Source organism: Salmo salar, chromosome 17 (assembly GCF_965601325.2).
Source record: "Salmo salar chromosome 17, fSalSal1, whole genome shotgun sequence".
Taxonomy (NCBI): domain Eukaryota; kingdom Metazoa; phylum Chordata; class Actinopteri; order Salmoniformes; family Salmonidae; genus Salmo; species Salmo salar.
In genome coordinates, this window is record NC_138307.1 from 53067586 (window position 1) to 53083355 (window position 15770).

The following is a 15770-nucleotide window of genomic DNA, read 5'->3' on the forward strand; positions in this document are numbered from 1 at the left end:
GAACCATGACGTAGTCCCCCGCATTGTGGACCGTTCCACGTGTTCCAGAGAACTAGTGTTATATTTGTTTTATATTTACTAAAAAAAAGTGTTCCAGAAAACAGAACATTGACATAATTTAAAGTGAAACGTTAGGGCCAATCACCCATTAACACATTTCAGTCATGAATCTAGACAATTCTTACCACCATACCGGTGCTCCACTCTATTAGTAGGCCTAGCGTATGTGTAATTGTGTTTTTGTATAAAGCCTAGATTTTCATGCAAATTCATCATATTTTATCTTCTTCATGACCTCCAGGCCTTATTCTGTTGTACCGATTCCATGGTACAGGGTGTATGAGTTGATATATAAAACAACATTAGATTCAAGACTTCGTGCTTTTCAGCTAAAATGATTATATAGAATTCTTGCCACCAACAAAATGTTGAATATTTGAGGCATAAAATCGTCGAAGCTCTGCAGATTTTGTTGTGAGGATACAGAATCAATAGACCATTTGTTTAGATGTTGCCCTCGGGTAGCCTGTTTCTGGTCTCAGGTTCAGGAATGGCTGAAAATGCATAACATTGATCTAGAAATAGTACTGTTAGGAGATCTGGAGAGACCGGGTCAGTCAATTACTAATATACTAATACTCTTAATAAAAGTATTTATCTTCAACTCGCAATCTGTGGATTCTATTCGATTAGACAGATTGATATTGAACGTTAAACATCATAGCATAGTTGAAAGATATATGTTGCGTAGAACTTTGAAGAGGGTGGCCAGCAGAGATAGGTGGGATGGGCTGAGGGAAGCTGAGGGTTGGGATGTGGAATTGGAGACAAGTGGGAGTGGAGTTGCTGTGCGGGAGACAGAATGATAGTCAAAAATAAGTAAAAATAAAACAATAAAAAGTACGTTTGAATGACACTGAGGGGCAGTGTTTTTACAGCTAATGCCGGTGTTGTGCCGAAAATCTCCCCCCTTCTAATTTCCATATTTTTGTGGCTAGAGTCAAATACTTTCTGTGGCACACATCAGAGTCAAATACTTTCTACAGAACGCACTTCACGTCAGGATAGGAAACCGAAATTAATAATTAATGTATGTGTGTTACATTAAACAAAGAGGAGGGAGTAAAATGTTGGCAAGCAATAAACATTTCAGAACAACTACTAGTCGAATAAGACATGGGAGAGATGACGAATTTTGGCAAAGAGATTTATTTATAGACTAATACAAATCAGTAGCGGATTTAGGTACGGACGACATGGGCAACCGCTGACCGCGGCGGGGACCGGGGGCGGGCGCTGAAGGGGGGGTTCACCCAGGGCGCCATATAAGCAAGAACCGCCACATACACTTGAAACAAATAGCCAAATCGAAAACTGCATACAAAAATGCTTTCTGCTACTAAGAACAGTGAAATGTAGGCTAAACTGACAACGGAGTGAAGAGCAGAAATCTCAACTAGCAAGCAAGTCCCAGCAATGAAGAACGGGAAGGGGGGGAGAATTCTGGCAGGGGGGAGATTTTCGGCACAACAACGGTTTGCCTGAGGCTGATGCCGTGCAGGTATTTGTACACATGCATACACACACACTCATTCAAATAAACGCATACAAGAACACACACATACATATACAGTTAGCATTGCTGTTATGATTTTAGTTGTCGTTGATGTCCATTGGAGGAGGGGGGTCACGAACGATTGAGGGACAGCTACTGGGGAACTGTGGGGGGATCTTGGAGGGTTCGCGTTCACGTTTTTTGGCCTGGTGGGAGACCTGTCAAAGTGCCCTTGAGCAGGGCATTGACTCTGGATGCTTCTGTGTCGCTCTGAATGGGAGTCTATTGGATGACTGGTATGGTGTAGCTGTTGAGCTGCAAGTATATTGTATGTTTTGGGCATTCAATAAACATTAAAAAATAAAAAGTGTTCCAGGAAACAGAACATTGGCCCTGGAATTTCACTTTAAATTATGTCAATCACCCATTAACACATTTCAGTCATAAATGTAGACAATTCTTACCACCATACCGGTGCTCCACTCTATTAGTAGGCCTAGCGTATGTGTAATTATGTTTTTGTATAAAGCCTTGATTTTTATGCAAATTCATCAAAGCAGATATATTTTATTTTCTTCTTGACCTCCAGGCCTTATTCTGTTGTACAAGTAATGTAGGAGTTCATGACCACATGTAAAGGACTCTTCCAAGTACAGGCATTGCCATTCAAGAGACCATTCCAATGTCCAGTCCATGTTGGACTCCATTGCTGAAACTTGATGGAGTGTCTGCACTGACTGATATTCAGTGGACCCCAAGAAGAGTAGCTAATGGGTATCCTAATAAAATACTAAATACGTAAGGTGGTAGGGATTAGGAACTATAGGGTAGGAGGCATGGAAAGGGTAGGAACTAGTGGAAGGAGTGGAATGGAACCAGGCCCACGTATCCAGTGTGCTACAGGCCGGGACCACAAAAGATTCACAGCCTCATTAACATAGCTACTCATGTGTGTCCAGCATGAAAGGAGGGAGGGGGAAGGGAAGAAGGTGGAAGGATGGGGAAAGAGGGTGAGAATGGAGGTGACTGACCTTACTGTGTCGATGACCTGAGTGGATTGGCTGCATCTAGTCTTGACAGTGGCATTGTCCAGAGCAGAGATCATTCATTTACCAAGTGGAAGGCCAGAGTCCCAGAGTCCCAGTCCCTCAACGGATGCAGAAAAGAGCTTCTTGACCTTTAAAGTTTGTCAATGTCTCGTCTTCAGCACCATCAGAGCTTCGATCATATCAGTGACCAGGAAATCATATTTGTAACATGATAAAACCAAAACAGCAGGAAGCATTGGAAATGGAATTCCTTCTATCTCCCAATGTTTAAAACAAATGTAAATATTTAGCTTGTGTCATAATATAAACCCCACCACAGCATTTAAGAACATCAACATTTATTTCACATGATATAAAACAGATGAGATATGAACATTTTGCATATTAACTCTAATAATAATAACCTCATACTTATAATTTCTGCTCTGCTCTTTCTATGGTGTACATCATTTACACAATGAAACTTTACATTTTATGTACATTATATTTTAATGTCCTGGAGGAACAAAACACCTGCTTATTGCTTATACATGTGCTATTCTCTTCTCTCTGTCCAGGACTCCACACAACCAGACAGAATCTAACACACAACCCTAATCTCATAAAACTATTTTCTCTCTCTTCTATATTTTACTTTAAATATATCTCAGCCGTAGAAAAAAAAAACAGAGAAGCAGATCGATTCTAACCCAGGACATTTACGTGTGGTTGTCAGCGGCGACCAGATCCCGATCCTCCCGACATAAATAAACACAACCTTTATAAAATATTTAAACTCTGTCCAACAGCAGCAATAGGGTGGCACCTTATTGAAGTATAAACCCATTGTATAGTTAGTTCATTCTATATGTTTTATATATGTATATATTAACAACTTCTTTGAACAATGAGGGAATGTGCGGTGTAAAATATGTGGAAAATGAAACGTTTAGGGCCTCAGGTTAAAAACTTAAATGGGAGTAAAACCAGTAAAAAAAGACAAGAGCATATGGCGCCCCCGTGTGGTTAAAGGAAAGCACTGCCTTAGTGTGTGTAGATTTGGTGCTTCGCCCTCTCAATAGTGTGTGATTGTGGGAAGACCTCAAATGCATACTCCTCCCGTCCTCAGATCCTTGTCTCCTTCTCAAAACCCATTAGATGAGAAAGCCAGATATCCTTCCCCTCTGACCTTCTCCTCCAGTGGGATTTGAGAAGGAGACGAGGAGACAGGACACAAGTAGTATGCAATTGAGATCTTCCCAGTGTGAGACTCCTCTAGTGCTCTTATTTACAACTGTACAGTCCTCTCCTTTTCACAGCAGTGCTCTGCTCATAGACACTCAAGACATCCTCACAGAACATGTCCAAAATAACAGACCATCATAATACCTGTAATAAGCATTGGAAATGTAATAATAATCATCATCATCAATTATCACTCTGGTAATACTATCTTGTCCTCTGATATCTCTGTGTGAATGAAAAAGTTTTGCATCACAGTTATTGTGTAGGCCGGCAGTAAGTAATACGAGCAGGCCTGTGGATCTACTCTTTCTATCTGTCTGGCTACAGTCGTTTCTATACATACAGAGAGATACTGGGCATGCTCTGTGCAGACTGGCTGGTGCCATCATGGCTCTGTAGGATGCCATCTTGGGTCTCCAGGCTGGCATCGCTTATGAGTCACTGCTCACCAAGGTCAATGTCTGGGCTGCAGGGATACGTGCAAAGAGAGGGAAGAGGTGAAGAGACAGATGAGCACACACAAAAATAGCAGAGGTCACAAGCCTCAATGTCTACAAAAAAAAAATGTTGAGAAAATGTTTACGCTGACATGACTAGATAGTGCTTTTCGCTTAGATGACAAATTATGGCTGTGTTTAAATGGCTGGTGTGATGTTGCCTGCTGGTAAGATCTGTGTCGATTGGAGGGTAGATCTCTGAGGGCTGAGCATTGCATCCTGAAGTTGAGGTTAGGGGGTTGATGGGTAGAGTTATTAACTCCTACAGTACATATTACCTCAATTACCTCAACTAACCGGTGCCCCTGCACATTGACTCTGTACCGGTACCCCCTGTATATAGCCTCGCTATTGTCATTTTACTGCTGCTATTTAATTATCTGATACTTTTATTTGTTATTCGTATTTTTTGTTGTTGTCTTTTACATTTTTTTAAACTGCATTGTTGGTTAGGGCTTGTAAGTAAGCATTTCACTATAAGGTCTACACCTGTTGTATTCGGCGCATAACATTTGATTTGATAAAGGTCAAAGGTTGTAGGTAAGGACAGAGAAGTCTCTTACTGAGTGTAGTTCAGTTCACAGAACCACCTCCTCGACACGTCTACACACACATGAAGTGGGATCCGTCAGTGAGTTGAGGAGGAGATGGAGGAGCGGGAGAGGAGGAGGACTGGGGCGGAAAGGGCAGGCTTTTCACTGCAAACAACACACACAGTACCAGTCAAAAGTTTGGACACACCTTCTCAATCAAGGGTTTTTCTTTATTTTTACCATTTTCTACATTGTGGAATAATAGTGAAGACATCAAAACTATGAAATAACACATATGGAATCATGTAGTAACCAAAAAAGTGTTAAACAAATCAAAATATATTTTATATTTGAGATTCTTCAAAGTAGCCACCGTTTTCCAGCTTTGTAACTCTTGGCATTCTCTCAACCAGCTTCATGAGGTAGCCACCTGGAATGCATTTCAATTAACAGGTGTGCCTTGTTAAAAGTAAATTAGTGGAATTTCTTTCCTTCTCTTCTGTATACCTGGTAAAAGACCAAGTCATATTATGGCAAGAACAGCTCAAATAATCAAAGCGAAACGACAGTCCATCATTACTTTAAGACATGAAGGTCAGTCGATGCGGGAACATTTCAAGAACTTTGAAAGTTTCTTCAAGTGCAGTCTCAAAATCCATCAAGTGCTATGATGAAACTGGCTCTCATGAGGACCGCCACAGGAAAGGAAGACCCAGAGTTACCTCTAATGCAGAGGATACGTTCATTAGAGTTAACTGCACCTCAGATTGCAGCCCAAATAAATGCTTCACAGAGTTCAAGTAACCGACACATCTCAACATCAACTGTTCAGTGGAAACTGTGTGAATCAGGCCTTCATGGTCGAATTGCTGCAATGAAACCACTAATAACGGACACCAATAACAAGAATAACTTGCATGGACCAAGAAACACAGGCAATGGACATTGGACTGGTGGAAATCTGTCCTTTGGTCTGAGTCCAAATTTGAGATTTTTGGTTCCAACCGTCGTGTCTTTGTGAGATGCAGAGTAGGTGAACGGATGATCTCTGCATGTATGGTTCCCACCGTGAAGCATGGAGGAGGTGTGATGGTGCTTTGCTGGTGACACTGTGTGATTTATTTAGAATTCAAGGCACTTAACCAGCATGGCTACAATAGGATTCTGCAGCGATACGCCATCCCATCTGGTTTGGACTGGTGGGACTATCATTTGTTTTTCAACAGGACAGTGACCCAAAACACACCTCTAGGCTGTTTAAGGGCTATTAGACCAAGAAGGAGAGTGATGGAGTGCTGCATCAGATGACTTGGCCTCCACAATCACCCAACCTCAACCCAATTGAGATGGTTTGGGATGAGTTGAACCGCAGCGTGAAGGAAAAGCAGCCAACAAGTGCTCAGCATACGTGGGAACCCCTTCAAGACTGCTGGAAAAGCATTCCTTATGAAGCTGGTTGAGAGAAAGCCTAGATTCTGCAAAGATGTGTTATTTAATAGTTTTGATGTCTTCACTATTACTCTACAATGTAGAAAAATAGTACAAATACAGAAAAACCCTTGAATGAGTAGGTGTCCAAACTTTGACTGGTACTGTACGTAAGTGCTTTGACATTTATCAGTTATATATCAATCAATCAATCCATCAATCATTCCATCAATCAATCATCATTAATTAACAAAGCAATCTTCTGACTGTGTTCTCTTACCTGCCATCAGGTTGTTGAGTTTAGCTCCCTCTACTGGTAGTTCATAGGATATGTCAATGTTGTTCCCCTGGGTCTCATGCTCCGGGGCCTCCCCTTGCATCACCTCACTCTGCATCATGTCCTCCTCAAGTTCAGGAGTCAGTGCTTCTGACACAGCAGCTGGCAAACTGGCACAGTCACACCTTCACATTCAGGCCTTATTCCAATACTTACAAATGCATCCTTCCTTACTGCCTTTAATGAGGTAGTCACTGATCTAAATACAGTTGGATGAAGGAAGGGATGGTTTTAAAGTATTCAAACAGGGTCAAAGTTGCTATCGATCCAGAGAGGCTAAGATATGTCCTGGTGAGGCCCGGCTAGTCTCACCTGTTGTGGGGAATGAGGGTGTTGGGAGTGTGGGTGTTTCTCCTCTCTGCCTCCCTCTCCCCCTGCTGTCGATGTTGTCCAGGGATCAGGTACTGTACATACAGGGGCTTCACACCCTGATCTGATATCACCATCATCTGGGTCTCTGACACCTGCAACACACGGACAGTGGGATAGACTGTAGTCTGGGCTGTGTTCAGGAGGTACCAAACAGGAAAATATGTTTTGAAACAGAGCTCTTATTTTTGCACTACTGAACACCGTCTTGGTGGTCTAATGTCAATCCCTAGCAGCGACCTCTTCGATGTTTGGGGATCTGAACAAACCGGGTAGGTGTAAGGCACCACTCTGGTCCTTGAGTAACTCCAGCAGTAATTTTTTAAAATTCTAACCCCTGACAAGCACACCTGTTTCAAATTGTCAACTAATCATCAAGCCATCCATGAGTTGAATCAGCGACGTTTGCCCGGGACTACAAGAAAGAAATGTGTACTGTTGAGGATCCACAAGGACTGGAGTTGAGACACATTGGTATAAGACACATGGTGATAACCAATGGTCTTAAGCAGCTTTCGCCATATTATTTTTAAACTGGGCTACTAAATTAGAGGACATTAATTGAGCCAACTGCATCATCAGATCATGAGATTCCGTGGAGCTCAGGCCAGCTCTGGGAGGTCTCTCTCTCTCTCTCTAGCCCAGTGTGAGTCACCACGGCTGGGCTGAGGCCCAGAGATAAACCCCTAAATCCAGCCTGGATCCTCCTCACGCCCACAAAGCCTCCCAGATCAGATTAAAGGACATTAACACGGAGACCAGGCTGCCAACACAACACAGCCATTTACTCCCTAAAACCCTGAAACACTCTTAGCTCAACGTTATTGGATTAGATATAAATTTGTACTTGTACAAGTCTTTCCTCTATCTCTGAATACTCTCTTTGAAAACATTCATTTTTCAGTTAAGGAACACAGTGCTCGGTGCATCCTCGGTATGGATCTTTCTTATTTATACAGAGAGTTACAGTACACCATGCTGACTCAGTCACCACTCCTACTAGTCATAAACATACATATCAAATGATATTGTCTGCCATACATATTCTGCTCTCTGGTGGTCTGTGTGAGTAGGGACACTCTCCTACCTCTGTGTCCATGTTGGAGCTCTCCGTCTGGGGCTGTGACTGCTCCTCACTCAGCCTGGGGACAGGGATGACATCCACCTCCTCAGCTCTGTAGCTGATCTCCTCCACCACAGTGATTTCCATCTCCAGCTCCACCAATGCAGCCTTGTCAACATCTAACGCCTCTTCTGAAGACACTGCAGTCCTCTCTCTGACTAGTTCTTCAGCTGCAGCTCTAGCCCTCTCCAATTCTTCTGCAGCTGCTGCCACTGCGGCCCGGTCTCTCTCCAGCTCCAATTCTGCAGCCCTGTCCAACTCTTCTTCTACAGCCACAGCAGTCCTGGCCATATCCTCTTCTACAGCCACAGCAGTCCTGGCCATCTCCTGCTCCACCACTGCAGCCACCTCAGTCATGTCTCGCTCCAGCTTTTCTATTGCAGCTCGACCCCTCTCCATTTCTTCTTCAGCAGCTGCTGCAGCCCTGTCTCTCTCCAGCTCCAGTTCTGCACCTCTGTCCCTCTCCAGCTCCACTGCTGCAGTCCTGTCCCTCTCCAGCTGCTCTGTAACTCGGTCTCTGACCTCCTCCAGGTCTTGCAGTGCTGCCTCCAGCTCCTGGGTGTCTGTGGAGAACACCTCCAGCCTGACCTGCAGTAGACACACATGCCAAATGAATAACTCCGTTTTACAGTCTGTACACAACCACGTTCAATTCTGTGAAACATGGTTTATCAACACACGCACAGACACATGCACCCCCCCCCCCAGCTTTCTCTGTCATCATGAACACATCAAGTCCTATCAAACACACACACACACCAAACCGAGGAGGACTTACCTGTGTAATGAAGGGGTTCTCCTTGGAGAAGGATGGAGAGCGTGAGGGGGAGATACTGCTGCTACTTCTCTTCTTCTCCCTGAGCGAGGCCTGCTGGTGTCTCCTGATCCTCTCCAGCTGCTCCTCTACACTCATCCTGGCTCTGCCGCTCTCCCTCTCCCCCGGACCACAGGTCTGCTCCACGGCACTGTGAGGACGCTCCTACAGGGGGAGCAGTGGAGCAGGGATCAGTCACGTTGGATTATTATTACGCTGAGAATGTTTTATCTGCCTGGTGACATATTATGTCCTTCTCCAGCTCTTGAGGTGGTAGAAACGGCAGGGAACGAATAGCAACAGTAGCACTTCAGAATCCAAAATCAGTGCTGTCCTGTCTATCAAAAAAAAGTTTCTAATATGTTTTCTAGGGTCAGTTTCTAGTTCTGTTCCCCTGCTATTCCCTAAAGTGCTGAGTCAGACTTACAGTCCTGGGGTCAGGCTTCTTGCTCTTCCTCAGGGTGACGTAGGAGGCGATGGTGCAGGACTCTGGGGGGCTCATGGGGGATTTGGTCCTGGGGGGCACGATACCCACTGGGTAGACTGGTACTCCTAATGGGACTGGGAGGGGGACGAAGTCAGTTACAATGCCATTAGGGGTGTTGAATTTTTTTATATTCAGTTAATAGAGTACTTATAAGCCCTTTATAATTCATACTTATAATATTCTTTATAAGTTGACCTATGGAATTTATAATTACTTCTTGAATTCACTGAATTACAATAGTTTTGACCCTAGCACGTATCCAGCTTGAAACAGCGGAGGCAGCGTGACCAAACTGGACATTGTTGACAGACATTGACTGACCTTTAGTGGCCGGAGGCTCCTTGTCAGTGGTCAGCCCTGTCTGTAGTCTGTCATTGTCCTCTCCGTTGTTATCGTCCACCTCCTCGGCCACAGTGGTCAGCTCTGGCTCACTCTTATACAGACGGTAGTCTGGGCCTTGCTGTAGAGGGACAGAGAGTCAGCATACTGAGAGGTACACACATAGGAAACACCCGCAGGTCACAAAGTGGTCACGATGGATGTGACCGATGGATGGTCGAGGGAAATTTAAAACGGAGCAGAAAACAGTTAACTGACACTCTAAACACTAAAAGTAGTCACACCACAGCACAGCACTCAGACACAGTCAGAATCACACACGCTTCCAAGGAAAGAAGAACAAGCCAAACTGAAGAGCAAACAGATGATGAACCAAAGGAATGAACATGTCAAACTCAACACTCCAGGGTAAGAGGCAGGGAAAAACCTGAATGTCTACAAATGGTAAAACAAATGACAAATGATTCAGAGCAAATGAAAGAGTCACAACGGTGACCCAAGTTGGCGATGAGAGATGAACCATGTATGGGGAGGGTAAAGGTAGAGGGTCAGGGGTCAACTTGTACTGGTCTTGTACAGAGTAGGATAAAGCTGCCCCTAGACACTGACCTAAGATCAGTTTTGTATTACCTCGCCCTAAAGGTTAAGATTAGAATTTGGTGAAGTTAAACAGATCCTAGATCTGTGCTTAAGGGCAAGTAGCGATGATGAAGCACAAGGACAGGGGTTGAAGGGTCAGGCGTGACGGGTCAGCGTGTCTTACACTGCTGTGTGTTCCGTTCCTCTGGCCGTGCTTGCTTGTGTGTGGTGGGGGACGGGCGCCCGAGGGGGAGGGAAGGGGGGGTACAGCGGGAGGGCGCTCTGTTGAGCCGTAGGACTGGGGGAGGGGCGGGCGTGGGGGCTGACGGTCACCCTCCGTAAGAGAACAGAGTGACCGGAACAAGGTCACCGGCTGCCGCATGAGGAGAGGATAGATAGAAAGTTGTTGTTGTTGAGACACTCTTGGGACAACAGTAAGCCACACCACACAAGAGTATTAGACAGATCAGCACAGTCTCCTGTGGTATTGAGTGGAGCTGTCTGGCTCACATCCGTTTCACATGTAGGCTGCGGACAGCTCTAAATCAGTTCACAAAGACTCCATGCACAGATTATATACAGTATTTATCTGGTGTTTTTCTTTATCCATAGAGTAGAAGTGAGACTCACCTCATTCTTCTGTAGGTTTGAGATGGGTTTGGAACCAAGGAAACCAGTGTCAGTGGTCCTCTGGGGTTTGTTCTTGGCCAGAGCCTCCATCACATCCTGGATCCTCCACAGCTCCTTCTGGATCTGGACATGCTGCTGGCTGGGAGGTTCTGTCTGCTCACACAGTGACAGAAAATGATTAAAAACACTCTCCATCTTGCAAATGCATGTTTGCATGTGTGTGAGTGGTTGAGAGAGAGAGAGAGTCTTACCTGTGGGCTGCCCAGGGCCTCTAGCTGTTCCAACAGATTGGTTTTGGCCAGAGAGACGCCAGACTCCATTTTATCATAGTCCCTCCACGACCGCTCCAACTCCTGAGAGACGAGAGGGTGTCACTACTAGACAGCCTGTGTGTGTGTGTGCGTGTGTTTATGCACTGACTCACAGCATTGACCCTGGAGAGATCTTGACAGGTGCTGATCAGTGTGTGTGTGTGTGTGTGTGTGTGTATACATATGAACTCACAGTGTTGACCCGTGCCAGTTCTCTACAGGTACTGAGCAGTCCATTCTGCAGTACGTCTCTCTGCTGTATAAGGCTCTGTACGGCCGCTGGGTTGTCAGAGCTCTGCTCTATCTCCTGACTGGCAGACAGCAAAGCCGTCTCCAGGGTGTGCTGCAGAGAGACAGGAAGAAGAAGAAGAAGACAACGACACAGGTCAGCACAACATCTACAACTAACATTTGTCTGACGACTACACACAGAAACACAAACAGAACCACAGGCAAAGAACCAACCAAACATTATCATAGCATCTCCACCATCAAAAGTGTGTACCGCCACTCCAACGACCCTAGGGGGCAGGCTAGGGCTGCTGTCTGAGAGGGAGAGAGTTAGTTCCCAGCTGTGAGTTTGCTAGCTAGTCTATACACTGTGGTACAAGCCAGGCAGAGGAGGGTTGGTAGCGTTGGAGAGACCATGACAAAGTATTCATACCCCTTGACGTATTCCACATATTATTTTGTTACAGCCTGAATTCAAAATGGATAAAACCCCAAAAAAAGTCACCTGTTTACACACAGTATCTCATTTACATAAGTATTCACACCCCTGAGTCAATACTTTTTCGAATCACCTTTTTCAGCGATTACAGCTGTAAGTCTTTCTGGGTCTCTAGGTCTCTCTTCAAAATTCTTCAAGCTTCTTCAAGCTCTGTCAAATTGGTTGTTGATCATTGCTAGACAACCATTTTCAGGTCTTGTAATAGATTTTCAAGCAGATTAAAGTCAAAACTGTAAATCGGCCACTCAGGAACAATCACGGTCTTCTTGGTAAGCAACCCCAGTGTAGATTTGGCCTTGTGTTTTAGGTTATTGTCCTGCTGAAAGGTGAATTAATCTCCCAGTGTCTGGTGGAAAGCAGATTGAACCAGGATTTTCTCTAGGATTTTGCCATTGCTTAGCTCCATTCAGTTTCTTTTTTATCCTGAAAAACTCCCCAGTCCTCAATGATTACAAGCACAAGCATACCCATAACATGATGTAGCCACCACTATGCTTGGAAACATGGAGAGTGGTACTCAATAATGTGTTGTATTGGATAACACTTTGTATTCAGGAGAAAAAGTGAATTGCCACATTTGTTTGCAGTACTACTTGTAGTAAACAGGATGCATGTTTTAGAATATTTTATTCTGTACAGGCTTCTGTCTTTTCAGTCTGTCAATTAGGTTAGTATTGTGGAGTAACTGCAATGTTGATTCATCCTCAGTTTTCTCCCATCACAGCCATTAAACTCTAACTGTTTTAAAGTCACCATTGGCCTCACGGGGAAATCCCCAAGTCGTTTCCTTCCTCTCCGGTAATTTAGTTAGGAAGGACGCCTGTATCTTGGTAGTGAATAGGTGTATTGATACACCATCCAAAGTGTAATTAATAACTTCACCATGCTCAAAGGGATACTCAATGTCTGCTTTGTTATTTTATTTTTACCCATCTACCAATTGGTGCCCTTCTTTGCGAGGCATTGGAAAACCTCCCTGGTCTTTGTGGTTGAATTTGTGTTTGAAATTCACTACTCGACTGAGGGACCTTACAGTTAATTGTATGTGTGGGGTACAGAGATGATTATTGAGACTATTATTGAGTCCATGCAACTTATTATGTGACTTGTTAAGCAGATTTTTACTCCTTAACTTATTTAGGCTTGCCATAACCAAGGGGTTGAATACCTATTGACTCAAGACATTTCAGCTTTTCATTTTTATTAATTTTTAAAAGTGTCTAAAAACGTAATTCTACTTTGAAATTATGGGGTATTGTGTGTAACCAAGTGACCAAAAAAATCTCAATTTAATCAATAGTAAATTCAGGCTGTAACAAAATGTGGAAAATGTCAAGGGATGTGAATACTTTCTGAAGGCACATTATCTCCTTCAGTCTCGGCACTCTCGCTCCTTCTCTCCCTCTGTGTGATAAAGGTCTACTCCGGCCTCAGATAGCCCAGTGTGTGTGTGTTTGTGAAGCAAGTTGTCAGGTGAAAGTCTGTGTACAGTAGTTACCTTCTCTCTGTGTAGTTGCTGTAGTTTCTCCTCCTGTGTTCTCACCACTTGGTCCTGCTCACACAGTCTGCTCAGCTTAGTCTGAAACACACACACACACACACACACACACACACACACACACACACACACACACACACACACACACACGCACACACATGTTGGTAAGAATTATGCATTGAATTAGGATTTTTCCAGGAAGCTGACCAGTGGGAAAGGAATACTTTTCCCTCTACCTAGACAAGACAATAATAAAAGGACTTGGTCTTACGTCTATGTCGATGTCCTCTGGCCTCTGGTGGCTGTAGGAGTTGTCTTTGTAGTCCTCAGGGCTGATCTGAAACACCAGACATCCTTAGAGACACACATGCTGTGTTTACACAGGCAGCCCAATTGTGATCTTCTTTTCACTAAATGGTCTTCTGACCAATCAGATCTGCTCTGAAAAAGATCTGATTTGAAAAGATCTGATGTGATTGGTCAAAAGACCAATTAGTGGAAAAACATATCAGAATTGGGCTGCCTATGTGAAAACAGCCACAGTCAGGGGACCGCAAAACAACCTGTAATACAGACCCATGACATGGGGTGCTTCTCAATAGTCTACTTGTCTCCTTGTTAAAGAACTGGACAGGTGAAAGCACATTTCTAGTAGGTATCCACCATATTGCTTACAGCCATCCCATGTCTTCCGATCAGTGCAGATGAAGGAGATGACACGAGGAGAGGAGGCCACAAGAGTATTGAGATGCACCCATGGTCTGGTTATTCATTTGTGATGTGATTTTCGTGGTAAATATCTGTGTCCTTACAAGAGTTGTCCACAGGGTCAATGAAGCCCAGAGAGAGAAGAGAGAGAAGAGAGAGAGAGGGATGGTGAAATGATGGAGCTCTCCATGCAATTTCATTGACCTTCTTATGACTTAACAGCACTTCGGATACAACTTCTCAGCCCAAATGTCCATTTCATAATAAGGAGTGTCAGGCCCCCTCTGCTGGGAAATCAGATTGTGTTTTCCACCTCACTAGCATCATTGATAACAGTCCTACTGATGGAGGCTCCAGGGGTGTGAAGAAGCTATGAAGAGGACAGGAAGCTGGCATCAGGAGGTCACCAGAGACTAGAGGATGTTCTAACACACACACACACACACACACACACACACACACACACACACACACACACACACACACACACACACACACACACACACACACACACACACACACACACACACACACACACACACACACACACATACCCTTAAGAGAGGCTAGAGGGCTGCTGTAGTGGTTGGCTAGGCTGGATGTATAGTCCTCTGTGCTGGCAGCTCTGTGCCCTGTGCCACACTAATTACCGTCCCCTCTGTGCACTCTTCATTACTGTCCCCCGGTACACTCTGTCATGGCTGGAGCTTGACTAATGAAAACCTCTAAAAGACCTGGGCTAAATCTGGCCCTCACGGAGGCACACACATTACCGCACACAGTCACACATCCCGCGCACACACACACAGCTGGGAAAACCAGCCATCCTGACACTCCTGACTACTTCAGTTAAGGAGCAGGCAGGTGATTTTCAACCCCAGGACGGCTAATGAGGGGGAGGTTTAAGAGAGCAGGGCTGAAGTCATACCTGTAATAAAGTGATCATATAGCACAGTGGAAAGGCCAGACTATGGACCCCACACAGTACTCCCTCCAGGACAATTTCCCCAGCTAAAAATAAAATACCCCTGCACTCATCACTTTCATTCACTGTTACACTATTGGGCCACCACCCAAATAAGGAAGTCATTGTATTTGATCAACTTTTTATTTAAGCTTTATTTAACTAGGCAAGTCAGTTAAGAACAAATTCTTATTTACAATGACGGCCTAGGAACAGTGGGTTAACTGCCTTCAGGGGCGGAAGGACAGATTTTTACCTTGTCAGCTCGGGGATTCGTCCAGCAACCTTTCAGTTACTGGCCCAATGCTCATACCACTAGGCTACTTAAACAACAGGTTTTGCATTGAGCTCTTATCATACCCACATAGACAGACTGAACATAATATTCCAAAGCGCAGAGAAGAGAGGTGTTGATTTGACTGTGATCGTACAGCGCCAAGCCAACATAGGATCCATCAACAACAGCATTGGTATTGCAGGAAGATGGGGTATGGCTCTAAGGTAACATCCACCATAATACCCAACAGCAACAATACCATCAAGTTACAATGAGGTAGGATGGGCATGGCTACGTAGCATCCACCATAACTCAACC

General features: G+C 44.4%; 1 protein-coding gene across 7 annotated transcripts in view; it reads right to left on the minus strand.

The window, feature by feature from the left end:
- Window positions 1-2925: 2925 nt before the first annotated feature.
- Window positions 2926-15770, minus strand: part of LOC106576123 (pleckstrin homology domain-containing family A member 5) — an 88646-nt gene continuing 75801 nt past the window's right edge. For 4 of the 7 annotated variants that reach the window (XM_082963854.1, XM_082963857.1, XM_082963855.1 and 1 more), the window contains 14 exons: window positions 13775-13840; window positions 13504-13584; window positions 11469-11618; window positions 11216-11317; window positions 10965-11117; window positions 10519-10707; window positions 9738-9876; window positions 9357-9490; window positions 8894-9094; window positions 8080-8703; window positions 6936-7087; window positions 6567-6733; window positions 4889-5023; window positions 2926-4294 (listed from right to left, as the gene is read on the minus strand). In XM_082963854.1, coding sequence (XP_082819980.1) covers window positions 4929-5023; window positions 6567-6733; window positions 6936-7087; window positions 8080-8703; window positions 8894-9094; window positions 9357-9490; window positions 9738-9876; window positions 10519-10707; window positions 10965-11117; window positions 11216-11317; window positions 11469-11618; window positions 13504-13584; window positions 13775-13840 — 2253 coding nt within the window. In that variant the 3' untranslated portion in view covers window positions 2926-4294; window positions 4889-4928. The remainder of the gene's footprint in view (window positions 4295-4888; window positions 5024-6566; window positions 6734-6935; window positions 7088-8079; window positions 8704-8893; window positions 9095-9356; window positions 9491-9737; window positions 9877-10518; window positions 10708-10964; window positions 11118-11215; window positions 11318-11468; window positions 11619-13503; window positions 13585-13774; window positions 13841-15770) is intronic. The other 3 variants (XM_082963859.1, XM_082963858.1, XM_082963856.1) reach the window with 1 other exon arrangement.